Below are 27,515 nucleotides of genomic sequence, written 5' to 3'. Positions count from 1 at the left end.
CATTTCAGATGTAAAGTGTTATGGCAGAACGATGGTTCCGTCTTCATCTGGCTTATTCTCTTCAGTGTTGTTGATGGCAGCTACAGACGACATACCTGAGAGAACTGGGCAGTGGCGGAGAGGATTATTATATATAAGGGAAAGAATCTTATTTCCTTTCAAAGTTGTTGGGACAAGACTGGCCTAGAAAACTGCAAGCCAGACTGGTTTAATGGCCCTTTAAAGTGATCCCCCACACCTGACACTGTTTTCAGTCTATGGGCCATATTCAATTAGGTGCGAAAAGTCGAGTATTTTTCGCCTGGTGAGATTTTCGCTGTCATCGCTGGTTTTCCATGCGGAAAAGTATCGCGCTCGTCGGTTATCCCCGTATTCAATTAGAAATCAGCAAAAACGGCACCCGGCGAAACGCAAACAGGCGAAAAGTGCTGTGAGATTTGGAGAAATCAGCCTGACACCCCCCAAAAGATGCACTAACATTGGGGATCAATGTAGATGCCCCAGAATAGACCTGCTGAAGCTATTTGGGGTACTTAAATGCTCTTTTTAGCAGCTAATTAGCGTCTTTGCACAAGTGGTGAAGAATAGTATTTAACATATTTGTTTGGGTGAAAATAACTAGTCCCGGCACATTTGGGCTACATGAAAATGGTTAAAAATCGCAAAAGTGTGGTTTTAAAAAAACCAGTAAATCGAACCTTCAGCAAGCACCTGCAAAAAAGAAAAAAAAGACAACTCCCCCACAGTTGCAGGCCCCCCCCAAAGTCTATTTCGCTAGTCTTCAAGTTTGTTCGCCAACTTTGTACTTTTTCGCCCCCCTTTTCAAAGTAATTTTTTTGGGTGTTCTTAAATTTTTAGGATTTTTTTTTTTATGCAGTTAAATTTGGGGACCTTCCTAAGGGTGCAGGGTGGTTTCCCCACCTTTGTATCCCAAAACCGCAATTGTGCACTTTTTTTTTTGACTGCTATTCATAGGCGAAACTTTTCCACAGGGTATATTGCATTGCGTTTCTGCACCAGCGAAAAATTAGCTACAATTGAATACGGGAATAAGTTTCCGCTGGTGAAATGATGTCACTGGCGAAACTTTTACGCCGAAAACTGCTTGTCGCAGCTAATTGAATACAGCCCTTTGTCTATAGATTGCAGACCCTTTCATTTGTTCATGCTACAATACTACTACTTGAACTGCTAGTCCCAGTGAGAGAGGTTTCAGCAGCTTAGCATTACTGCCTTTAGGGTGGCAAAAATGTAACTATGGGGGTGATTCAATTTGTTTTTCTAGGGACTCAATGGAACAATTCCGTTTTTGCTTAGTGTGGGTTCCTGTGACTCATGTGCGTGCCCAAAAGCAGGAGATTTAGCCTCGTATAGCAACTGCCCAAACTGCCGACATATCGCACATTTCTGCTCATCACCTCAGGAGGCTGCGAGCAAAAATGTCTAACCACGGCTGTGCTTATCCGAACAGAACAAGAATTGAATTGCTCTTGGTTTAGGCGCCCTATAAAACAATTGAATCGCCCTCTTGTCTGTAAGAAGAATTTAGCAGTGTTGCAAATGAAAGATACAACTGGCCATACACCTAAAGATTATTTTCAGCCATCTATCTAGTCGGCGGGATGGAACGAAAATCTGTGGGGGTGGGAATTCAATTGATTTATTGCGCCCAATCTCCCGTCTAAAGTGACGGAGCAATATGCAATGGTTTGTGCTGCGGACACGAGTCGAGCGGGAGCCTATTACTTGTCTCGCCCAAATGCATCGGGTTTAGATGCGCAAAGCGGGTAAACCCGTGCATAGTACTGTGCCCGCTGTGTTTCTGCTTGCATAATGGACTCCTACGGCACTCGCAACCATTCGCACAAACAATTGAATTTAGACAGGAGCTGCAGGGTGCGCAAAACAATTGAATTCCCCCCTTGGAATGATAATCTTTAGGTGTATGTCCAGCATAAGAAGACCTGTAGATATCGTGTTTGGATTTCCAGAATAATTTATTAATAAAGGAATTACACAATCTTACAGCCCTTGACCATTCCAGCCTACTTGTATTGGTGGTTACTGTGGACGACAATAACAGGTCCATCCAAGCTTTACAATAGGCACGGTTACATATGGGATTTGGATCATGTGGCATTACCTTTAATGGGAGATCACAATTTTTGATATGGTTAGTTTAATACTGTCAGGTGCATAAATATTGGGACATTTAGCGTTCCCGCTAGGCTGTTTTAGCGGGGCACGGCGCCCTGCCCTCCAGTGTCCCGCGGGTGGAGAAATGTGCGGCATCTATTCTCACTGTCTGCAGCGCTTGGGGGCTGCCCGGCGTGTCTGTAAGTGCCGGGCACGCCCCCAAGTATGATGAACAGGGGACGCATCTTACAGACACGCCCCCTTTTCATGGCCATGCCCCTTTTTCAGACGAACGCGCGCCTTCGGCGCACGCACAAAGTTTCCCTCTTTAGCTCCAGTGCCCTGCCTGCCGCCGGAGCTAGAGTGAACACTAGAAATTGACAGAATTTTCATATTTTGGCCTCTATTCACCACCACAATGGCTTTGATATGAAACAAACAAGATGTGCTTTAACTGCAGACTTTCAGATTTAATTTGAGGGAACGGTGTAGGAATTACAACGGTTTCTGTATGTGCCTCCCACTTTTTAAGGGGCCAAAAGTAATGGGACAAACTAAACAATCCTAAATCTAACTTTCACTTTTTAATACTTTGTTGCAAATCCTTTGCAGGCAACTACAGCCTGAAGTCTGGAACGCATAGACATCACCAGACGCTGGGTTTCATTCCTGGTGATGCTCTGCCAGGCCTCTACTGCAAATGTCTTCAGTTCCTGCTTGTTCTTGGGGCATTTTCCCTTCAGTTTTGTCTTCATCAAGTGAAATGCATGCTCAATCGGATTCAGGTCAGGGGATTGACTTGGCCATTGCATAACATTGCACTTTTTAGCCTTAAAAAACTCTTTGGTTGCTTTTACAGTATGCTTCGGGTCATTGTCCATCTGCACTGTGAAGCGCCGTCCAATGAGTTCTGAAGCATTTGACTGAATATGAGCATATAATATTGCCCGAAACACTTCAGAATTCATTCTTCTGCTTTTGTCAGCAGTCACATCAATAAATACAAGGCAATCAGTTCCATTTGCAGCCATACATTCCCACGCCATGACAATACCACTATCATGCTTCACAGATGAGGTGGTATGTTTTGGATCATGAGCAGTTTCTTCCCTTCTCCATACTCTTCTCTTCCCATCACTCTGGTACAAGTTGATCTTTGTCTCATCTGTCCATAGGATGTTGTTCCAGAACTGTAATGGCTTTTTTAGATGTTGTTTGGCAAACTCTAATCTGGTCTTCCTGTTTTTGTGGCTCACCAATGGTTTGCATCTTGTGGTGAACCCTCTATATTCACTCTTGTGAAGTCTTCTCTTGATTGTTGACTTTGACACATATACACCTACCTCCTGGAGAGTTTTCTTGATTTGGCCAACTGTTGTGAAGGGGTTTTTCTTCACCAGGGAAATAATTCTTCTGTCATCCACCACAGTTGTTTTCCGTGGTCTTCCGGGTTTTTTGGTGTTGCTGATCTCTCCGGTGCGTTCTTTCTTTTTAAGAATGTTCCAAACAGTTGATTTGGCCACACCTAATGTTTTTGCTATCTCTCTGATGGGCTTGTTTTGATTTTTCAGCCTAATGATGGCTTGCTTCACTGATAGTGACAGCTCTTTGGATCTCATATTGAGAGTCGACAGCAACTGATTCCAAATGCAAATGTCACACCTAGAATCAACTCCAGACCTTTTACCTGCTTAATTGATAATGAAATAACGAGGGAATAGCCCACACCTGTCCATGAAATAGCTTTTGAGTTGATAGTCCCATTACTTTTGGCCCCTTAGAAAGTGGGAGGCACATATAGAAACCGTTGTAATTCCTACACCGTTCACCTGATTTGGATGTAATTACCCTCAAATTAAATCTGAAAGTCTGCAGTTAAAGCACATCTTGTTTGTTTCATTTCAAAGCCATTGTGGTGGTGAGTAGAGGCCAAAATATGAAAATTCTGTCAATGTCCCAATATTTATGCACCTGACTGTAAATCTCTGCTCAGATAGGTTGCAGCAATCCTCCGTCTCCAATTGTTACTCCTTAAAGCTTTCATTAGTTGCTCACGTGTCCACCCGCTTCTTTCTCAGGAGATGGTTTTAAACAGCAAATGTTGGAATTTTGGCAGCCGTCTCTTCCGTTGAAGATGACTTGCAATGAGCTTTAGCAAATATTGCTTATGTTTAGCGAAAATTATTAAACGGCACAGGGGGAGCAAATTGATGACTGGAATTTAATATAGTGTTCCATAGCGATCACATTTCAACTTGAAAAAGTTGAATATTTGATTGTATTTAGCGGAAGATTGAGGTGACCATACGTGTCATACCTGGGTCATTCCATGTAACTCACTTTACATTTCATGTTAATTTGTAGAAGTTTAAATGTACCACACAAAAATGAAGCTGAAGGTCAACATTTGAAAAATATGACGATAATATATGGGTTAGGTAGTCTTAATGCTTAGAAGCAGAAAAAAATGTACACTTATGTTTATATGCGTGACTCAAGTTACAACAGAATGGACATTGGAACTGAGGGGACACTTGTATTTATTTAAACCTACTTTCCTAATTATTATTGATTATTCTTTTGAAATTGAGTATATTTTTTTTCATTTGAACAAGCAATATAGCAATAAAACAAAAAAAATTAACAATTATCACACATTACAATCGGAAAGCATATCTATCACAAATATAGAACACCTAATATAAATAACATATTCGCAAATTGCTTAGCAGAGAAAAAGTTTACAGCATAAACATATAAAAATAATTGACTCCATGGGCACGATTCAATTCTACGCGATGTAAATAGCGCCGGGAGATAGCTCCCGGAGCTAATCAATTCATCGCGATGTTAGGTTGGGGAAGGCTCGTTCTCGCGTCTTAAACAGGGTTTCTACTTCAGGGTCCATAGGGGGTCCACAGGGTTGACCTTGGGGTATAGCTGGATCTGGATCCACGGGCACCACGCAGTTAAAGCTTTGCTGCTCCCAGGATGCACTTGGGTCCGTCCTCCTCTATACCCCGCCCCGGCCACAGGCACCTCAGTTTTAGTTGGTGCCCGGCCGGAGTCGGGTCACCCTGTCGCAGTGGGGCTGCAGGAGCAGCCCCTAAGCTTTATTTTAAAAGAGAAGTTTTTTATTTTTTTCTACTTTTTTTACACTGTTAGAGCGGCAGCATCAGACTGTCCTTTAGGACGTCCACGCTGCCGCTCCTTCTCCCCGCTGGCGCCGCGACGCCAGTACAGCTCTGGGGATCGCGGCGGGACCCCAGAGCCTGTACTAGCCGGGCTCTGGGGACTCCCTTGACTGCTGCCGGACGCGACGGGGATCAGGTAAGCCGCGGGTCGCCGCGTGCGGCGGCCCGCGGATACTTCAATGCAGTCAGGAGCCTCCGGTCTCTGGGGACAGACCGGAGGCGCTAGCGGCGGCGGCGGGCTCCCCCTCAATTGAGGAATACCCCGCGTGTCCGCTAGACCACCAGGGTATCAGGCTGGTAGCGGGACCGGCAACCCGGGGATTAATTGCTAGCCAGGGGAGGCAGCCTTCCCTGTCTAGCGGCTCCTCCCCTCAGCTCAGCGCGCCTTTCAACTAGCAGTCTGGCGTCGCTGAGCTGCTCTTATCTCTCGGCCACTCCTCCTCTGAGGTCTCCGGCGGCCATCTTTACTGGCACATCGCAGACTCCCAGGCGGTATCAAGTGGACCGGTCCCCCTGTGTACCTCTCCCCTGCTAAAGGACAGTGTACACAGCGCTATAGCCCTCCCAGACACTGAATCTGGGCGGTTGATTGTAGCGGAAGGTGCAGTGAGTATAACTTTTCTGCATTGTATGTGACTATTGCTAGTGCTGCCTGTCTGTGACTTATTCTCCTTACTGTCAGCTTATAACTATCCCTTTCCTTCTCCTACAGCCAGGCAGGTGTGTGGGGGAAGGGCGTTTTTCTGAGACCCTCACTTATATAAAACACGTATTTGTGGGGTCAGTCACATACTGTTGTGTGCTACACAGTACCATATCTGGGCTGTTGTGTCGCATACTGGTGAGTGCGCGGGTGTTAAAACCGTAATTCCTCTGGTGATACCTATTTCTTGTGATTTACGGTATCATGTCTGATGAGGAGACTGAGCGCTCTGTGGCTCCTGTGCTATTTTCCTGCAGACGTTGTGCTGCTGGAGTTGATGGGGAGGACTTATCTCAGGATGGTCTGTGCGGGCGGTGCCAGCTGGTACCGGACCCCTCCAACCCCCCTGTATCACAGGACCCTCCTTGGGCGATGTTTTCACAGGTGCTGGCGTCTATTGCGGACCGGTTATCGGTCCCATCAGCGGTCCCTTCTAGGGCGTTACCGCAGCCCACCATCCCCCATTCCCCGAGGGTTCCACAAATGTTGCGGTCTTCCCCCGGGGCCCAGACTGTGGGTCCTTACTCGGGACTGCCTGTGTATGTGCAGTCTTCCCCAGGGACGCGTCAGTCTGTAGTGCCTTTGCAGAGTTTTGCTCCGACGGCTCCTCCGCCTTGGGTGGATGTTCTATCCAGCTCCGTACAGAGTCTGGCGGCTTCATCCTCGGCGTTTCAGTCCATGTTGCAAGGTGATGTGCCTTGCAACATGGACTGTTGCAACCTATCTGAGCAGAGATTTACAGTCAGGTGCATAAATATTGGGACATTGACAGAATTTTCATATTTTGGCCTCTACTCACCACCACAATGGCTTTGAAATGAAGGGTGTCTAAACGTCCGGTTGTGAGTTCACTAGCTGCGCAGTTGTCGGACTCGGAAGTGTCCTCAGATGATGGAGAAATCCATGAGGACTCTGACTCTGATGTCATGGGGCAGGAGGTGGAAGCTAAGTCCTCCATTATTGTTCCAGCCTTAGTTAGGGCGGTGCGGGCTATCCTACATGTTGAGGATGATGCGCCGGCTCCTAGGTCGAAGTTTCCTAATTTTAAAAAGGCCAAGGTGACCTCAACTGTGTTCCCCCTGTCTGATCAATTATCGGATCATATGGCGGCGGCCTGGCAATTACCTAGTAAGAGGTTCCATCCACAGAAGAGGTTGGCGGCGAACTATCCTTTTCCTGAAGCTCATTGCAGGAAATGGGAAACTCCGCCGGCGGTGGATTCCCACGTTACCCGCTTGATCAAAAGCGCGACGTTGCCATTGCCGTCTATCTCCTCTTTGAAGGATCCCACGGACAGGAAGGTGGAGACTTGTTTAAAGTCCATTTATTCTCTTTCCGGGGCGGTGGCTCACTCGTCCATGGCTATCTCCTGGGTGGCTAAAGCCATTGAGGCATGGGCCAATGCCTTGGAGGATACCTTTCCTGATGAGGCTCCGGATATCCAGAGAGCGTTAGTGGGACAGATGCGGGATGCAGCTTCCTATATTGGGGAAGCGTCTTTGGATGCCAGCCTGCTCACTTCTAGGGTGTCGGCTGCAGCGGTATCTGCTCGGCGCTCCCTGTGGCTGAGGTCCTGGAGGGCTGATGCAGATTCAAAAAAGGGTCTGGAGGCCTTGCCTTTTAATGGTGATTTACTATTTGGTCCGGATTTGGACAGAATAGTGGATACTTTGGCTAATTCCAAGTCGGCTTTTCTCCCTTCGGCCTCTGCGCCGGCTAAAGTGAGGAGCTCTGCCTTTCGGTCCTTTCGGGTTCAGGGTAAGGCCAAGGGCCAGTCCTTCCCGAGACATTCGGCGACCAAGGCCGCACCCAAGCCCAAGAAGCAGGCATGGAGTGCTCGGCGCCCTTCTTCCAAGCAGGAGGATAAGCCTGCTGCCTGATGGGACGGGCCTCTCTCTGGGGGACCCCAGAGTGGGAGGCCGACTTCTCCAATTCGCCCAGTGTTGGCACAATACCACCACGGATGCCTGGGTTCGAGAAGTAGTCTCTCAGGGGTACGCCCTGTCTTTTCGGTTCAGGCCGCCCCACCAGTTTTTCTGTACGAGTCCTTCTCTGGACAAGACCAAAGCTGGTCAGATTCAGGTAGCTATAGAATCCTTGCTACAAGCAGGGGTCATTGTTCCCGTTCCGCAGTCTCAGCGCGGGACGGGGTACTATTCTACTCTGTTTCTGGTACAGAAACCCAATGGTTCTCATCGCCCTATCCTGAATTTGAAGTCTCTGAACAGATACCTCAGAGTTCCCAGGTTCAGGATGGAAACGTTACGTTCCATCATTCTGGCGATGGAACCCGTGGATTATATGGTCTCCCTCGATATCCAGGACGCCTATCTCCATGTGCCCATAGCACCGGCACATCAGCGGTATCTGAGGTTTGCTATCCTGAACCATCACTACCAATTTCGGGCGTTGCCTTTTGGCCTTTCCACGGCTCCGAGGGTGTTCACCAAGGTGATGGCGGTTATGGCTGCCCACCTTCGGGGTCAGGGTCTACGTCTGTTGCCGTACCTGGACGATCTTCTGCTGCTGGCGAGCTCCCCGGAGGTGCTTCTTCGACATCTCCACCTGACCATTGCTTGTCTTCAAGCACACGGGTGGTTGATAAACTGGAAGAAGTCCTCCCTGATTCCATCACAGCGGATGGTTCATTTGGGAGCCCTGCTGGATTCTCGTCAGCAGCGGATTTTCCTGACTCCAGAGAAGGTCTCCTCCCTGCAGCTGCGGATACACAGTTGCCTGAGCAGTTGCCGCCTGTCAGTCCATTCAGCTATGAGAGTTCTGGGGTCCATGGTGTCGACATTCGACATGGTGGAATTTGCCCAGTTCCATTCCCGGCCCCTGCAGGGGCTGATTCTATCGGAATGGAACGGGTTACCTCACCGGATCCGCTCTCAGATGCTGGTGTTGTCCGCGGAGGTTCGGCAGTCTTTGGCTTGGTGGCTTCAGACGGTGCATCTGGTCGAGGGGCGCCCCTTTTGGATCCCGGACTGGGTCCTGCTCACGACGGATGCCAGTCTTCGGGGTTGGGGGGCAGTGACCGGCTCATTATCGCTTCAGGGTCGTTGGTCCGCGGAAGAAGCACTTCTCCCCATCAACATCCTGGAACTGCGGGCTGTGTACAGGGCCCTGCAGTCGTCCGGCCCCGCTCTTCACGGAAGGGCGGTTCAGGTGCAGTCCGACAACGCCACCACGGTGGCGTACATCAACCACCAAGGGGGAACTCGCAGTCGGGCAGCAATGTCGGAGGTGTCTCGCATTCTTGCTTGGGCGGAGTGTCACGTTCCAGCGATCTCGGCAGTCTTCATTCCCGGAGTCCTCAATTGGGAGGCGGACTTCCTCAGCCGTCACGATGTGCATCCCGGGGAATGGTCGCTTCACCCAGAGGTGTTTCAGCTACTCGTGGACAGGTGGGGGCTGCCGGAGCTGGACTTGATGGCCTCCCGTCACAATCACAAGTTGCCCGTTTACGGGTCAAGGACAAGAGACGCAGGCGCCTGTCTGGTAGACGCTCTGTCGGTGAAATGGACGTTTCACCTGGCGTATCTGTTTCCTCCGATATCCTTACTTCCTCGGGTTCTGCGGAAATTCAAGCAGGACGGCGGCACGCTCGTGCTGGTGGCTCCGGCGTGGCCCAGACGTCCTTGGTACTCCGATCTGAGGTGCCTCTCCATCGACGCTCCGTACCTTCTTCCTCAGCGTTGGGACCTGTTGTCTCAGGGGCCCTGCCTTTACCCGGATCTGGGTCGGCTGTCTTTGACGGCGTGGCTCTTGAGACAGCCGTCTTGAGGTCTAGGGGTTTCTCCAGTTCAGTGATTGGTACCATGCTTAGGGCACGCAAGCCTGCCTCCGCGCGGATTTACCACAGGGTGTGGCGCACTTATTTTCAGTGGTGTGAATCCAGAAACTATGATCCGCAGGTGTTCCGGGTTTCCAGAATCTTGGAATTTCTTCAGTCGGGTTTGGACCTCGGCTTACGCCTGGCCTCTCTGAAGGTTCATGTGTCTGCTTTATCCGTGTGGTTTCAGCGACGGATTGCTACACTGCCAGATGTTTACACCTTTTTCCAAGGTGTTCTCAGGATCCAGCCTCCCTTCGTGCCTCCGGTGGCTCCGTGGGACTTGACGGTGGTACTGAGGGTCTTGCAGGGTCCTCCTTTTGAGCCGCTTGAGTCGGTGGAGCTCAAGTGGCTGACGTTTAAGACCATTTTTCTCCTGGCAATTGCTTCGGCCAGGAGGGTTTCAGAATTGGGGGCGCTTTCCTGTCGCCCTCCTTTTCTGATTTTTCACCAGGACAGGGCAGTGCTCCGCACGCGTCCTGAGTTTTTGCCCAAAGTGGTTTCAAAGTTCCACATTAATCAGGAACTTGTTGTGCCAGCTTTTCAGTCACCTGATCTTTCTGCTGGTGAGGCTTCCTTGGATGTGGTCCGGGCACTTAGAATCTATGTGGACCGGACTGCTTCGGTTAGGAAGTCGGATTCTTTGTTTGTCCTCTTCGGTTTTCACAAGAGGGGTTGGCCTGCCAACAAGCAAACGTTAGCCCGTTGGCTTCGTTCAGTTATTTGTGAGGCTTATGCGCAGGAGGGTTTACCTGTGCCAGCCTCTGTTAAGGCTCATTCCACTCGTTCTGTGGGTCCCTCTTGGGCTGCTAGACGTGGCGCCTCCGCTGTTCAGCTGTGTAAGGCGGCTACTTGGTCTTCAATTCAGACGTTTTTGAGGTTTTATGCGTTTGACACCTTCGCCTCTCACGATGCATCCTTTGGGTGCCGGGTACTCCTTTCAGCACAGGAGCGTCCCCGCCCTTAGTTGAACTGCTTTGGGACATCCCCCAAGGTCAACCCTGTGGACCCCCTATGGACCCTGAAGTAGAAAACAAGAGATATGGTAAGAACTTACCTTTGTTATCTCTGTTTCTACGAAGTCCATAGGGTCCACAGGGCGCCCGCCCTGACGCACCTGGCTTCAAATGGGCTGTGTGGCTGGTCACCGGTTTTCCGTCTCCCATTTCTGTGAGTATGGTTTCTTGTGTGTTCCAGTCTTCCTTCTCTCTGTTTAGTCTCCTCCTCCGGCCTTAGCTGCTTACCAACTGAGGTGCCTGTGGCCGGGGCGGGGTATAGAGGAGGACGGACCCAAGTGCATCCTGGGAGCAGCAAAGCTTTAACTGCGTGGTGCCCGTGGATCCAGATCCAGCTATACCCCAAGGTCAACCCTGTGGACCCTATGGACTTCGTAGAAACAGAGATAACAAAGGTAAGTTCTTACCATATCTCTTGTTTTTTAGGCGGGATAACGGGCATTCCCCGACCTAACTTCCCGGCGCGAAGGGCAGAAAACAGCCTCACGCTGGGACTTTTGTCGGATTTCTTCTCTCATCCCTGGAGGGATGAGAGAAAAAATCATTAGTCTGACTTGTCAGCGCGGTGTATTGAATAGCTCCGGGAGCTCACTCCTGGCGCTATTTACATTGCGCTGAATAGAATCGTGCCCCTTATATTTTACACTAGAGCATTAACACTTACATGTTAGGGCACAGAATGTAGAAACCTCCATTCCCACTATGGCCTGTATTCAATTTGGAGCGAAAAGCCGGAATCGGCAATAAAGTTTCGCCGATGACGTCATTTCGCCAGGCGGAAAAGTATCGCCGTATTCAATTTGAAAGACTTTCCGCCTAGGCGGAAAGTCAATGCAATGTAATAGGCAAAAAAGTTTCGCCTATGAATAGCAGGCGGAAAAAAGTTCAGAATTGGGGTTTTGGGGTGCAGCGTTTCGGGAACCCCCGTGCAGCCTTCAGACAGTACCCCAAAGGTAAACTGCCTCAATTTTTTTTAAAAAAACACTTAAGAACACCCCAAAAAAATAACTTTCAATTTGGGGGCAGAAAATAAATTGGGGGACAAAATTAAAAACTAGCGAACTACACTTCAGGGGGGTCCCCAAGTATGCCACAGGTGTGTTTTTTTTTTTTTTTTCATTGCAGGTGCTTGCGGCAGGTGGCTTTTTCACAATTTTTAAAACATAACTTTAGCAATTTTAAAATATGCTGGCCCCCATTTTCGAGTACCCCAAATTTGCTGGGGCAAGTTATTTTCTGCCAAAAAATCCCTACTGAATACTATTCTTCACCACTTATAGAAAAACGCTATTTAGCAGCTATTGAGCCCGTTTAAAAACGCCAAATACCTTCAGTAAGCCAAATTGGGGGGTACCATAGGGAACCTCCATGTCTGAGCATCTTTTGGGGGGTGTCAGGCTGATTTCCCCAAATCTGACAGTACTTTCCACTTGCTTCAGTTTTGCTGGGTCCCGTTTTTGCCTACTTTCAAATTGAATACAGGAATACACGGGCACGCGAGTGATACTTTTCTGCCTCCAAAACAGGCGAAGTAGGCGGAAAGTCCGGTATCGTGGGTGCGAATCAAATTGAATACGGCTCTATGCATTAGATAATCATATATAAACTGCATTGAGCAAGATCCAACTATAGTCTGACTGCCAATCAATAAACATGACAAAATATCGGGTCTAGGTAAAGTATGCTGATCCAGCGGCAATTTAGCATATGTAGATTGTAACCATCTCTGCCAAATTCGGTCAAACTATGATTCAGCTTTACGAGTAGTATATAAATACAGCTCATTAGATATTGTGGCACTGTATTAACTAGAGCAACCCACATTTGAAACTCAGGACCTGTAGTAGCCATCCAGTCTCTCGCTATAAAGTACATACTTTGGCCAAGGTGCACAAATTAAGAATGTATTGTCTAGTGTACCGATCAAAAACATCCTCGGCCAAAGTACTAAGAGTACAAACTGCCGGAGTCGAAGCAGATTGGGGTATATTTAATGATGCATTCACTCTAATTACCTGGCCCCAGAAACTGTGTACCTTCGGGCAGGACCAAAGCAGATGCCAAAAGGTCCCTTGGGAACACCTGCAATAGGACAAACATAATCAGCATGCCCCTAAATTGATGGAGACTTACAGAGGTGAGGTAGGTCCTGTGTAGTATAAATAATTGAATTTGCTGGAATTGAATAGCCGCCGTGGAGTCTCATGGACTACCAAGGGCCAGAGACCAGTATTCACACATTGGGCCAACCTCCACCTCCCACTTTTGTTTAATACTTGGAAAGTTAGATGAATGGTGAGCATTCATTATAAAGGAGTAAAGACATGAGAGAGCACTACCAGCATTTAGGGAAAATAGGAACAACTTGAGCACAGAATCCTGTAACATTAGAGATACACTCGCAAATTGTGCATTTAAAGCGTGTATAAGCTGTATATAAGCTGTATATATCTGAAGAATAGTGCATGGGTAAATGATTTTGGAACATTATCGTCCTAGACCTGTCTCAACACAGTTATTCTTCTGCTACCCCATACTGCTTCCGCATCTAAGGATGATAGTTCCGGCAACGCTTTAGCATTCCATAAGGGTGTATCCGGGTTAATATCTGTGAAACCCAGGAGTTTATTACCCATTATCTAAGCAACTTTGAAGAAGTAGCTGGGGGCCCAGTCTGTATTCCTTATTGGCCAATAGGGCCTTCAAAGGTGTCTGTTTCGCCGTTGCCTGAGCTACTAGCAAAGTATGAAGGGCATTTACTGCGGTATCTTGCAGCCAAAGCCTCAAGTGTGATAGTTGAGCCACATAGTAATAAACCCGAAAATGCGGCAATGCCAGACCTTCATCAGATTTGGCTCTAGTAAGAGTATTGTAACTAATTTGAGCTAGTTTATCCACCCAGATCGGAGAGGAAACCAAGCCCTCCACTTTGCGGAATATTGATATTGAAGACAAATAGGGGACTGGAGGAAAATATTTAGAAGCTTTGGCTGGATCACCATTTTAACCAGGTTGACTCTACCAGTTAATGTAAGGGGTAATTTACCTCCAAGGTCAGGTTTTTGCCTTGTTAAGTATGTCAGCTGTGGCTGGACATTTAGGGCAGTATAATCCGATGGGGAGTTGCAAATCCTAACTCCTAAATACTTAAATTTACCACACAAAGAAGACGTAGAGTTATTAAAGGGCTATCTGGGCAGGACCTTTCCTAATTACTTTTACAAAATGATAGTTATACTATACACTTATGAGACCCTTAAACTTATAATTGACACACACAAAAAACTGAATGTTAATCAAACTATACTTAAAATCAATTTTGACATGTGACTCATGTTACATACCAATGTGACTAGCGTTACATTTCTGTCTCCAGTCAAAGGACTCAAACCTGTAGAATCCACTTGAATTAATCAATGTAGGCATGTTTTACCTTCCTGATCAACTGTGACGATTCACCATCTCTGATGTCCTTGATCTCACCTGGGAAACGTTTTCCATCCATCATATTCAACCTAGAACCCGTCACCAACGGTCACTTCATCCTCGTCACTGTGACAGTTACATTAAGTTTATCAGTAGAAAGAATTGAACTTGAAAAGGTCTTAGGCACCTGCTGTGATACAATTTAATTTTCATGTATTGTGTCCTATAATTCATGGAATGACCCCAACTGTACAGTTACAACAAAGTTTGGTTTCCCTGTAACTGTGATTATATGCACTGAGCTATAGGTCCAGTCTGGTATAAAACTGGGCAGCATATTGTCCTGGATCCATCAATTGATATTTAAATTGTGGTCACGTCTTTATTGGCTGCGTTTAAAAATCTAAAATAGTTGTAAAGCGAAACAAATATTTTTTTTTTAGTGTATAGCCTATAGTAAATTATACGGCTGTTAGTTACTGAGGTTTGACCATATAGTGATTTTATACAGGTCACAGAACTTAGCATAACTTCTAATATCACTCATAATTTAAATTAGTTGCTACGGTATTTATTATATTTAATTAAAAAAATATATTTTCCTTATCTCATAGATTCACACTGACAGACCGACTAGCGGTGACTAGCGCACGCAATAACAATGACTGGCTACCATTGTCTCTTCCCTAGGCTGCCCTTTGTGGGTCGAAAACGACGGCGTTGCCACAATCGAGGCCGCGGCAATAATTTTTTCAGAGGATGCGGCCTACGGGAATGTGCTATAATACAGCTCCTGTTTCTTAGTACATGTCACTATTCACCTGTTTCCATACTAAACACTAGAGTGATGACTTTACGACACAGTTAAGTCACCACTGAGTTTCATACCTGCATGAATGCGACTAGTTGATCAATATTTTAAGAACAAGCATGAATACCGGCGAAAATGCATCTTTAAAAGAAAAGAATCGGAACCTTTAAGCCTAGGAGGGACTGTAACACATAGCATAAGGAATATGTTTAATCTTTTTAGAGTCCTATTGAAGCGCCCCAGCAGTAATCAATTTGTACATTTTCTAGAGCAGTCCTACTAGCAGAGGACTTACTGAAGCTGTGTCCTATTATAGAGCAGGTACAATTTTCTGAGACATAGATTGATATATATCTATCTATCTATTTTTTTTATTCCTTAGTCTGGCTTTGCAATCTTGATGGATTGTATAGCTTCGGGAGCTATTCATTGCATGTTGAATAGAATCGTGCCCAATGATATCTTTTTTGCAGATGGGAACGATAATTAGGAAATCTGATGGCCATAGGATTGTAATCATCTGTCAATCATGAATCGTACCTCTTGTCTGTCTGGTGTATAACAAGTTTTATACTGTGCAGACAGCAACATTAAGGGTTGGATTCAATCAGTCGCACTAATTACCGTGTGCTTGTAGCAGTGCCCGGCGCTATTCAGTTGCACTTAATGCGGATTCTGTTCGCCTGTTCCTGAGGCTTGAACAAAAATCCTCAGGAAGTATGGGTGTCTGCCCTTACCGCGGCCGCCGCGAGCGCCTAAACCCATACGCTCAACCCAGAATCTATGGGCGGAATTCAATTGTTTCCAGCCCCCATCGCGCCGGACGGAGCTGTTCAATTGTTGCTCCTGTCGGGCGCGATCAGCCGCCAGCGCTCCATTTTCAGCTCGCAGCCCCAGAGGGGTGTGAGCTGAAATCGTCGAAAAGTGACTTTTCTTGATCGCGCCCAACACTTTGGTCTGGGTTAGCTGATTTACATGGCTAAACCCTACCACTTTGGGTACGATCAGCGTGAAAAGCTGGAACAATTGAATAGCGGCCCGCGAACTCCCGTCACTTTCCAAGATCCGGGCCACGAAAACAATTGAATTCCACCCTTTGAGTTAATGCATGTTCGCTGCGGACTTGCCACGCAAGGGAAAGGTGCTTAGTAATTGAACAGCTCCGGGTGTTAAAGTCCGAGGCTACAAGCCCACAGTTAGGATCGTGGCTAATTGAATCCATCCCTAAAGGTGGATTACATTGTTTCTTTGTTTTTTTTTTAAATTGAGAATAACCCCCCCCCCCCTGATTAAATTATTTATAAAATGTTATAAATCATTAGAGTGAAATCTTCTGAGAAATGTAAAAGTAGGAAGCGTTTGGAATGTTGACCAGAAACCTATCAGTATCTAGGAGGGTGATTCAATTCAGCACAAGTTAAATAGCGCCGGGATGTTGGCCCGGATCTATTAAATTCAGCGCTCTGTTTAGTCTGACACCGTGAATGCAGGTTCTCATTACTTAACCTTGGTGTTTAGTCGCGAGAACCGGTGTTTTCTGACCAAAGTGGGGGCTGCCACGAAGGCTGTTGGCGCTGCGCTAAGCTGGAAATCAGCCTCGTGACTTGCACTTTATTCGAATCTGTAATTTAGGTGCCTTAACGGTGTGCTAAATTGAATAGTTCCGGAAGCTCCCTCCCAGCACTATCAACATTGTCCTGAATTGAATCCTAATTGTCCTTTATTTCATATAGTTTTTAGATAATGAAAACAAATCATCGGATTGGTTGATATGGGCGACATCACTGCTTTTCCCACTTCATTATATTTGATCGGTTACCAGTCAAGTTCATAAGCTACTGAATGTGGGTAGCCTGAAAGAAACACATGAACTGTTCAGTAGTATGTACCGAACATCATTTTCAGATCTGCGTCCTAAAAACTGTGTTTGTATCTCACATCCGAGTATTGCAGTAACAATAAGTGGAGATTAATTAAAGGAGTTTACACATTTAACTGCGCAACTCTATTGAGTGTTGGCGGCCACAAGTTGCACATTTTGTTGCGTTCCTCTATACGTTTTGCCATTTAATAGTTGCTCATTTAGTTGCGCACCTTTGTGGGGTGTAGCCGGCATTCTGGCCACTTTTCAGCCATCGCTTTGATGTGAATTGCCCCCTCAGTGTGCCCATAAACATCACCTTTTTTATTTAATATTTCTGCTTTTCAAAAATGGAAGATACACATAGACGTCATTATGTGCACCTGAGATCCTGCACCAACAAATATTAGTGAGCTGTGGGAAGCTATGCAGACGGAATGGGATAACCTTTCAACAGTGATCTTTCGTCCACTTGTGGAATTGATGCCACGGCTAGAGGGGGTCCTACGCAATACTAGGCACTTATCCAATGGCTTTTTTGCACTTCAGCGTTGAAGGCTAATGGAGCATACACACGGTCAGACTTGTCAGATTTGTCAGATGAACGATTGAACGTTTTGAACGATTGAACGATTTTTGACTGCATTACAATGAATGGAATCGTCCAAGTCTGACTGCAAACACATCAGATGTCAGATATCGTTATCTGACAAACGGGAACGCGCATTGTAAATCGTCCATCGTTCAGGCATGTCAGATATGTCAGATTTTCCTTCAGATATTAACGACTGAACGATTTTTAAATCGTTATCGTTCATATCTGAAGGAAAAATCTGACCGTGTGTATGCACCATTATATTGGCCATAAGGAAAGTACTGGAAGGTTTTTAAATGTGTCAAATTACTGATTTTTTTTTTTCTTCACTTTTTATTAATGGTTAAAAATGACAGCATTAAAGTGTTTTTCAGCAAATTAAAGTCTTCCCAGCATATGGGCTTCAGAAAAATGTCTGCAGAGTAATTTTTCAGTGTTTTTTATACAAGTTTGTAAAAAGTTGTAATCAACACTTTTACCACTAATGGAGCATACACACGGTCAGATATGTCAGATGAACGATTTGTCCAAAGATTTGAACAATTTGACCAAAGATTTGACCCTGCATTAAAATGAATGGAATCGTCCAAGTCTGACTGCAAACACATCAGATGTCAGTTATCGTTATCTGACCATCGGGAACGCGCATTGTTCAAATCGTTCATCTGACAGATATGAACGATTTTTTAAATCGTTATCGTTCAGATCTGAAGAAAAATCTGACCGTATGTATGCACCATTACTTGCAAGTTCAAAAACCCCTCTCCCGTCAATACAACACCTCCACGTACCTGTCTCACGTATATTAATTCATTATCAAGCTTTTATTTTTTTTTGAGAAATTCACCTAAAAACTGACATGTCTTTATTGGCCAATTTATACTATTTAAGCCCCTCCCCGTACATTAATATTCACTAGGAGGAAGTACAAGGGGTTCTGACAGTTTTACCTTACAATAAAGATTTATTCCCCCTTTTCACCTGATCAGGGGGGTGCGCATAAAATTTTTTAAATTTCCTCTGAAAAATAAATGTGAGTTTGGAATTGGATTGGAAATGAAAATCTCCATGAGTATAGCTTGCAAGACCTAACTCGCATGTATTGACCCCCTAAGTGTGTGTGTGTGTTTTAAATGTCCCATCTACCCCTATATGGGACTTGCCTCACCTCTGGCTCTGCCCAATTTTCAGTCTCCTCCTTTTGGTCTTTTGAAATGTTCTGGGAGTTTGGGAATAAAAGCCCCCTTTTTGGATGACTGAAGCATTGTTTGGAGGTATTTTGGGTATAAGGGAGCTGGTCGCTGTTCTGATGAGCTCTGCCATGGGGATTTCTGTTTAGCAAGCACAGGTTTTTTTCTGAAATGAAAGGAACCCATTCTGCCCACCTTTACCTAAACTGCGCAGGCAGATGGGAATACACTCATGCCTTGCCTCTCATCAATAAGCAATTGTTTAGGCCGAATGGTGTGTGCATCTGTTCCACTTCAAGTGCGAGTGGCACCTTCCCCAGCTCTTCATTCGCCTTGAAACTCCGTCTGTTTGATGGTAACACACTGACTAGGGCCATTGACGGCAGGTTACGCTGCTCTGAGGCACAGAAGAGCTGCTCATTTTCCTGGTGTGTTGTATCTCTCCATAACCCTGTTAGCATTGTGGTGGTCAGTAGTTGCACATCATGCCACGTTATGCAGATAATGCAAGATGTGCATATGGACACTTCCCAGATCAGACTATCCAAGTGGTGTCTGGAGAATGAATAGCAGATTTCTAACCACGGGGGAGATGTATTATAGCGGCACTTAACGTGTGCTGATGGCGCTTAATACATCTCTCCCCCCCCCCCCCCCCCCATGCTTTTAAAATAATTTTCACCCTTCGCATCAGGGGTTAATGCAAGGACCAGGTCAGTGCAAGCGTAGTGTTATATCTTTTAGCTGCCACTCATGCCTGACCACACCATCTACATAAAAAATATCATACAAACTCGGCACTCACATGCTTTTCAAACTGCAACTCCTTTGAACTAGGGATGTGCAGGCTCGGATAGGTTCGAGTTTGCACGTGGAGTTCGGATTTTTCCCTCCAAAAAAACGGAACTCAGAACGAGGCAAAACGTCATCTTACATGGACGAACATCATCATTCCTGGTCTTTTGTCCAGGAATGATGATGTTCGTCCATGTAAGATGACGTTTTGCCTCGTTCTGAGTTCCGTTTTTTTGGAGGGAAAAATCCGAACTCCACGTGCAAACTCGAACCTATCCGAGCCTGCACATCCCTACTTTGAACATAGGGAATGTTGGTTCCAAAATATTGCAATAATTTGTTGGGAATGACCGTGAAGCAGTGGTCAGCTTAACAAATTATTATAATTAATAATTTATAATATTATTATAATATTTTGGAACCAACATTCCCAATGTTCAAAGGAGTTGCAGTTTGAAAAGCATGTGAGTGCCAAGTTTGTATGAGAATATATATATATATATATATATATATATATATTTATCTCCCTCTCTTGCCCCCCCCCCCCCTCCCCCCAAGGTGTATACAATGTAAATAAATTGTAAAAAAATGTGTAATACAGAGGTCCCAATCCATCCAATGGGATACAGTTCCAGAAATGCATAGGAAATTCCACGTGAAGGACGGCAACACAGCTCCTTGTCTAGATCCACACCCCCTCCTTTATTCTGTAATATATAAAATGACAAAGGCGCCTCCTAGTGCAATTGCCACCAATATGTGCTCAAAAAGCTAATAAGTGGACCCGTACCAGAATAATAGAGTAAGCTTATCTCAATTTTTTTCCACAGGTATGAACGAATTCGTCCACCATAGGATTGTTCATAAGTTTTTAATGGAACTCCAACAACATACATAGGATAAAAACAGAAACACATATAGTGCAATAAAGATTGTAAATAAGGGCATGAATAAATATATATAAAATGCCCGTACATTCAAGGAATAAAAAAGGCTTCTCTGAATATGAACGTCTAGTAGTACCCAACGCGTTTCGTCTAGATGGGGTTATGTCCCATCTCCTGGACTTCCTCAGGGGTAATACACTATGAGGCGCCTTTGTCATTGGTTCTTCTCTCTATTGTTCTCAGTAGATAAGACCTATTGTACCTGTACTCTGTAGAGGCAGAGTTATAAATACTCTCGTGGCTGCATACCCCACCACTTCACAAATCCCAGGTAACCAGGGCTCTATGACTAGTGTATAATGCAGAGGTGAGCAATAAGTGACCCTCCAGCTGCTGTGGAACTACACATCCCAGCATGCCTCGCCACAGTTTTGCTATCAGGGCATGCTAAAATTGTGGCAGGGGCATGCTGGGATGTGTAGTTCAACAGCAGCTCATCCCTAATAAGCCACTGGCTTTTCATCTTCCCTGGGAGCTATAAGAAGCCTGGCTACATTGAGGCACAGGTCTGGTCCGTCACAGGACATATTGTCCTAGTGTGCATTATGGTTCTGTATTCATCTCCTGCTGCTGATTGCATTGACCTCATAGAAACCCCTCATTTGTGCTCTGTCCTCTCTAGACTATTCATTTGTGATTTCATTAATTCCTATCTGTGATATAAATGTTGTATGTTCCAGCTATGGCACCATAATGCTGAGCACTGATTTCATTAGTATCCTGCTCTTTATAACAAGGCGCCTTGACCATGTCCCTGGTTTGGATGTTGGCCAATCTGATCATATGGACGCTCACAGCAGTGCGAAACAATTGACCTGTCTGCTGGGTTCTATGGAAGTTAGCATTGGAGATGTTCCTGTCTGTGCCTTTAGCCAGTCTTGCACCAGTGACTTTATGCTAATGCCGCTATAAAGCCGTCCCTTGTGTACATCCATGCGTCCGATTATGCAAGGAATGAGACGCGCACTTGCAGTGTCGGTCTACAGAGGCTGCATTACCATTTGCACTATTGATGTCACCATTGAAACTTGCACCAGTCTGAGTATGGCCTGTGTGAGCGTCTGTGCGTCTTTGTACATCCAGCAGCACGCCCGTGAGACTCCCATAAGATTCAGCATCTCTGTGCGCCTTTGTACATTCAGCAGCACGCCCGTGAGACTCCCATAAGATTCAGCATCTCTGTGCGTCTTCGTACATTCAGCAGCACGCCCGCGAGACTCCCATAAGATTCAGCATCTCTGTGCGTCTTCGTACATCCAGCAGCACGCCCGCGAGACTCCCATAAGATTCAGCATCTCTGTGCGTCTTCGTACATTCAGCAGCACGCCCGCGGGACTCCCATAAGATTCAGCATCTCTGTGCGCTTTTGTACGTTCAGCAGCACGCCCGCGAGACTCCCATAAGATTCAGCATCTCTGTGCGTCTTCGTACATTCAGCAGCACGCCCGCGAGACTCCCATAAGATTCAGCATCTCTGTGCGCTTTTGTACATTCAGCAGCACGCCCGTGAGACTCCCATAAGATTCAGCATCTCTGTGCGTCTTCGTACATTCAGCAGCACGCCTGCGAGACTCCCATAAGATTCAGCATCTCTGTGCGCCTTTGTACATTCAGCAGCATGCCCGCGAGACTCCCATAAGATTTAGCATCTCTGTGCGCCTTTTTAGCCACCTGCTTGTTACCTCGCAGTCGGCGTCTAGGAACTCCCCTTACATTTCTGACACTTTGGGCGGAATACAATTGTTTCCAGCCCCCTTCGCGCCCGGCGGAGCTATTGACTTGTTGCTCCTGTCGGGCGCGGTCAGCTGCCAGTGCACCATTTCAGCTCGGACGCCCAAACGCCACTTCTCGTTATCGCGCCCAGTACTTTGGTGGGGGGTAGCCGCTTTACGCGGATAAACCCAACTTCTATGGGCATGGTCAACACGATAATCGGCATAGATGGAATAGCGCCCCACGATCTCCCGTCACTTTAGACGGGAGATCGGGCACGCTAAAGCAATTGAATTCCGCCCTGTGCGTCTAACACAATCGGGATGCATGTGCTAACGAAAAAAATGTGGCCATTTCCATGTATGTCAGAATAGCGTGCGACTCAGAACCAGGCACTATATGTGATCATTTTGTTTCCTGAGAAAACAATGGTTTGTAGTTTATGGATCCTGACTGTATGTATGTAATATATATGTGTGCGATATAATACTTCAATGGCAGTCATGATGTGGGAGGATTAGTATTCACACTAGGGCAGGCAGGGCGTCTGTCAGAAAAGGGCACTTCAGTGCGTGCCCGAAAAAGGGTTGTGGTCACTCAGATAATGGGTGTGTCCCTGAGACATGCCCTCTTTTCATCACTGTACAGGGTGTCTCTAGCACTCATGGGGCACGATTCAATTAAACGCGAAGTGAAGAGCGCCGGGAATGAGCTCTCGGAGCTGTTCAATGCTGCGCAAAGTTAGGTCAGGGAAGGCTCGTTCTCGAACCTTAAACAGGACGTTTAGGCGCGAGAACGGGCATTCTCCGACTAAACTTCCCCGCGCGATGCTGTTTTCCCGGCGCTAAGTGCAGAAAACAGCATCGCGCCTGGACTTTTGTCGGATTTCTGCTCGCCTCCCCGGAGGGATGAGAGAAGAAATCCTTAGTCGGGCTTAGCAGCACAAATGAATTGAATAGTACCGGGAGCTGATTCCCAGCGCTATTCACTTCGCGTTGAATAGAATCCTGCCCATGGAGATGCTGGGCTGCCCCCAAACTCTCCCCGCAGTGTGAATAGATGCCGGGCTCATGTGCACGGCATCTATTAGCTCGTCGGTGATTGTTTCACCGGACTTTTCCTCCCCCGCGGGACACCTCGGCCCGCAGTTGGGGGATGGCTGTTGCAACAGGGTGCCGCAATAAGGGCAGGGTGCATTTCAGAGCTTTCAAATTGGACAGGACGCGGGGCATCCCTAAAACAGCTAGAGGATGATCTTTACATTGTACGTTCTCACGAGCAGGGCCCTCCTTCCCTCGTGCTTTTCCATCCCTCACTTATACCATCGTCTCCTCCCCACTACCTACAACGGCGCCAAACCGTTGGGTTTAGCCAGTGCTGCTTATTTGTGTCTTATGACCGCTGATGTAGCATTGTTACTTGTGAACCGTATTCTGCAATGTTTTATAAGTATTCTTCTAGTTTTGTTCAAACGTTTTCTGTTTTATGTACTTAGTAAGGCTTTGTGACCCCTCGTGGCACCATATACATAAAGGATAATAACAATGGTAGGAAGCCAGATAAGATAGCTACGCTGGTGATGCGCACGCCGTCCTGTCTAGCAAACATTACAATTTGAGATTACACACGTACTTTTTGTATGTGGCCAAATCTGAAAGTCCAGCACTTGGATGAAACGGCCTGGATCTGGTTGGTCAGTGTGGGGTAAAATTGTTTGACCAGGTTTATCGTCCATCCTAGTTTACATATCTAATTGATCCAGGTCCGATGTTGAACATCAGCCTGAGATCATACACTGTGATTTGCAGACAATTAGGTCTAACTGGCCGTCAGTGGCAGCTGTTATGGACACCTTTAGTTAGTGGGGTCTCCTATAGCACTGATGCAGGAAGATTGGGGTAGCAAAGGTTTCAACAGTAAAATGTTGTATGGATGAACTTCATTTAAATTTTTTTTTTATTTTTAATTTTTTTTTCCCTCCTGGTCTCCACTTGTTGTATTGGTCTTGTGGGAAAGCATAAGTAAGAATAGTTTGGATATCTGCCTTTTCTTGCATGGTGATTAGAGGTATTACTAGGCTTCCAGAATGGACTGCACAGTATGCTATAGATGGACAAAATGTATATATTGAAGTGTCGTCTATCATTCATTAGTTGTGTTGCAATATGACCATTACATAGTCTGATTATGACACCTCCTATCCTTACTGTATACATGGTGTTGAGAAATAGTTGTGGTTAAAATATTGTGTAACTCTGACGTGAAAAACTGATGTCATTTCAGATGACTAATATTCATATTAATCTGTCATGTGGTGGCCATTGGCGGATATGGTCTATACACAGACAATTAGGGTTGCCGCTGTTCTTAGAAATATAGATTGCAGTGCCAAGATACGCGACACCAGCAAACCCTGACAATGTGACCCAGGCGTGCAGTATATTCCAAGGGGGAATTCAATTGTTTTTTTCATGCCAATAAAGTAATGGGCCCCCGACGGAGCTATTCAGTTGTTTTGCCTGCGAGTGCTGCGGGCGCCCATTGCTTGTCGCACCCAAATGCACTGGGTTTAGACGCGTAAAGCAGCTAAATCCATGCAAAGTTCTGGTTAGCATTGCCAAGACCCTGACTTTTCGCAGAAGACAATTAAACCCACTCCCGCCAGGAAAGAGTTAAGGACTCGTCTGTTAAGAGATCTGTGTAATTGGTTTCCAAACCTTTACCCTGTGTATAATGCATGCATTACCGATCACCTCACAGCGCGGCAGGACAAGTCCACGTGTGTGTGATGAAAAGTCGTCAGTCAGAACGTCAACGGCAAAATGTCCACATGTTCTGACTGTCGACATGGATGTTGGGTCGACCACGAAAATTACAACATGGTTAAAATACATGTATGTTGAAATACAGTTTATTGCATTTTTGTAGCCTAGCCATAAGCGTGTAATTGATGTATTATAGATCTTCTAAATGGAATTATAGCTAAACTTTTAAACCCAATGGAGTCTTATCTGGTCAATGTAATTGGAGATAATAGGTTTAGGTATGAAAATATGGCTGCCGATATGACTCCACAGGGCCGATTCAGTTCGGCATGATGTGTCACCGAACATCACCACAGTGTTCAGTTGCGCACATATATAGGCCATATATGGTACCTTCAACATCACTCTGGCGGTTGAACGAAAACAAGTGACATTGTCGGCAGGAATGTGCCTTTCTGGAACGTCACATTGCCTCTGTCTTCTTTAATGGACTCATGGTCATTATTGGTTTCACTCACTGTATGACTTTGTCTGTTGTGGGCCTACTTTCTTGGTGACATCATAGTAGATGACTAAATCTCCAAGATCAGCGCACTAACGCTCCCTCCCGCGAATGTCATTAAATGTTAGAAGTGCTTTATTACCTTTGTCTATAAAGATTAGCAATTTGCTGTCTGACCTCTGTAGAATATGGCGATTACCCTCTGGTTGCATATTTCCCATCTTTTTACAAGTGTTATTACACCTGAATGTCATACGATGCAGTACCCTGTATGTACCATAGACTGAGGGTCCACTCCTATATATACAACTTGTAATAATTAGCTGGAGGTGTGTTGGCTGCTGTTCCCATGCTGACATATGAACCAATGACATTTTGTTTTCCAGATTTGATCCAGTGCACGAATGAGATGAATGTGAACATCCCACAGCTGGCGGACACTTTATTTGAGAGAACGACCAACAGCAGCTGGGTGGTGGTCTTCAAGTCCCTCATTACAACGCATCACCTGATGGTATACGGCAACGAGGTAAAGAAACTGCTCCCACGTTACGTCTTCTGCGATTGGCTGATGAGAAAACGTGCCGCCCTTTGCTACAGAAACTCTGATAGGTTGTTAGAGGCCTGTGCTACGGCTGCATATTCGCTTATGTATCATTTAACATGCCCTTTAATTGCTAATGTTACTGACGCCGGACCTGTGCTCAATCCTAACGCTGTTTTTTAAAATGTTGCATTTTATGTTCAAGCGTGGTTGTCATTCTATGAAGAGCACGTCAGTCCCGGCTTGTGACTCAGTAGAACGCTGTGTATTGTGGGCGCTTGTTTCCTAAGAGCTTGACCGAGCAGAGAATGTAAACGTGCATTTCCTCCACAGCTGGTAGTCATAAGGTCACATTCAGCCAAGTGTTACCAGATTGCTCCAAATCCGATGACTTTGCTACCTATAAAGGCTTGCAAAACGCACCATATCATTCACACCTCACTGACTGTGGCAAAGATGGCGTCTGCGGCACTGAAATGCTTGAACCTCCGTGCTGCTGCTCCGTTTGCAATGAGTATCGGCGATATGGACCCAATGCACACACAGTTTTTTAGTAAAGAGCAATTCCGTATTTTGTGTGTTACCCGGGCAAGCTAGGCCTCAAGACTGCAGGACTGTTACAATGGGAGTGCCTAGCGCCAGGCGCTGTTTGCTGTGCGGCCCTGAAGATTGGGAGAGTTAGCTCCTGGTACTGCCAGCGCTGAGGGGGTTAAGTGTAACTTACTGGCCGGGCGAGGGAATGTGGTAAAATAAAAGAGAATATTATAATGTGTGCCACTATGCATTCTCCCAATATGTGCGCAACATGGCAGCTAGGAGCAGGAGTCAGGGCTGCAGTCTAAGTGAGAACAGTGTTTATAGAAATACATGTGTTTTAAGTGTTAAACATGAAGGCTAGATCCCGGGCTGTAGTGCAGAGGTGAATAAAGACCAGTGTGGAGCACCAGGCACAGTGGGGGCGATTCAACGTGATGCTGAATAGCCCTGGGATGATGTTCCCAAAGCTATTCAATTCACCGCGCTGTTAGCCCGACTAAAGGATTTCTTGACGCAGAGAAGGTGGCCATGTCTCTTCTAGCAGAGCCTGGAGGAAGATAAAAGCTTCCTCACCTAGACTAGATGTCTGGGAGGTGTAAAAGGGATGGATTATTTTCCTCAGTCAGCATTGTGCACAGAGAGGAAAACACCCCCATATCCACCCAGTCTATTGGCAATAATGCTAAACTGTGTGCAGCCTCTCCAGATGAATGCACGTGGGCAGTGCATGCATTCACTTGGATTGACTTAAAGGGCCAAGTTCTGGATTATACCCTGCTGTATTGTGTTCTTTTACCAGATGAATTAAAAAAAAGGCTCGGAGAGCCTGATTTGTGTGCGCCTTGGAAATGTAGAGCAGAGGTTCCCGGTCCTCGCGGCATCCTAACAGTCCAGGTTTTAAGGATAGCTTGACCACAGGTGACTTAATTAGTACCTCAGTCAATT

General features: G+C 46.1%; 1 protein-coding gene across 1 annotated transcript in view; it reads left to right on the top strand.

Moving 5' to 3' along the window:
• The window catches only part of LOC148516592 (phosphatidylinositol-binding clathrin assembly protein), a gene marked incomplete at its 3' end in the record, with an annotated part of 59,471 nt that overhangs the window by 11,983 nt on the left and 19,973 nt on the right, over positions 1-27,515 (top strand). Inside the window, exon 2 of the mRNA XM_088479775.1 lies at positions 25,876-26,018. Coding sequence (XP_088335901.1) covers positions 25,876-26,018 — 143 coding nt within the window. The remainder of the gene's footprint in view (positions 1-25,875; positions 26,019-27,515) is intronic.

The sequence above is a fragment of the Taudactylus pleione genome, unplaced genomic scaffold, assembly GCF_031769625.1.
Source record: "Taudactylus pleione unplaced genomic scaffold, aTauple2 ptg000245l, whole genome shotgun sequence".
Classification (NCBI taxonomy): Eukaryota; Metazoa; Chordata; class Amphibia; order Anura; family Myobatrachidae; genus Taudactylus; species Taudactylus pleione.
The sequence above is the reverse complement of the archived record's forward strand: the minus strand, read 5'-3'. Positions and strand labels throughout refer to the sequence as shown.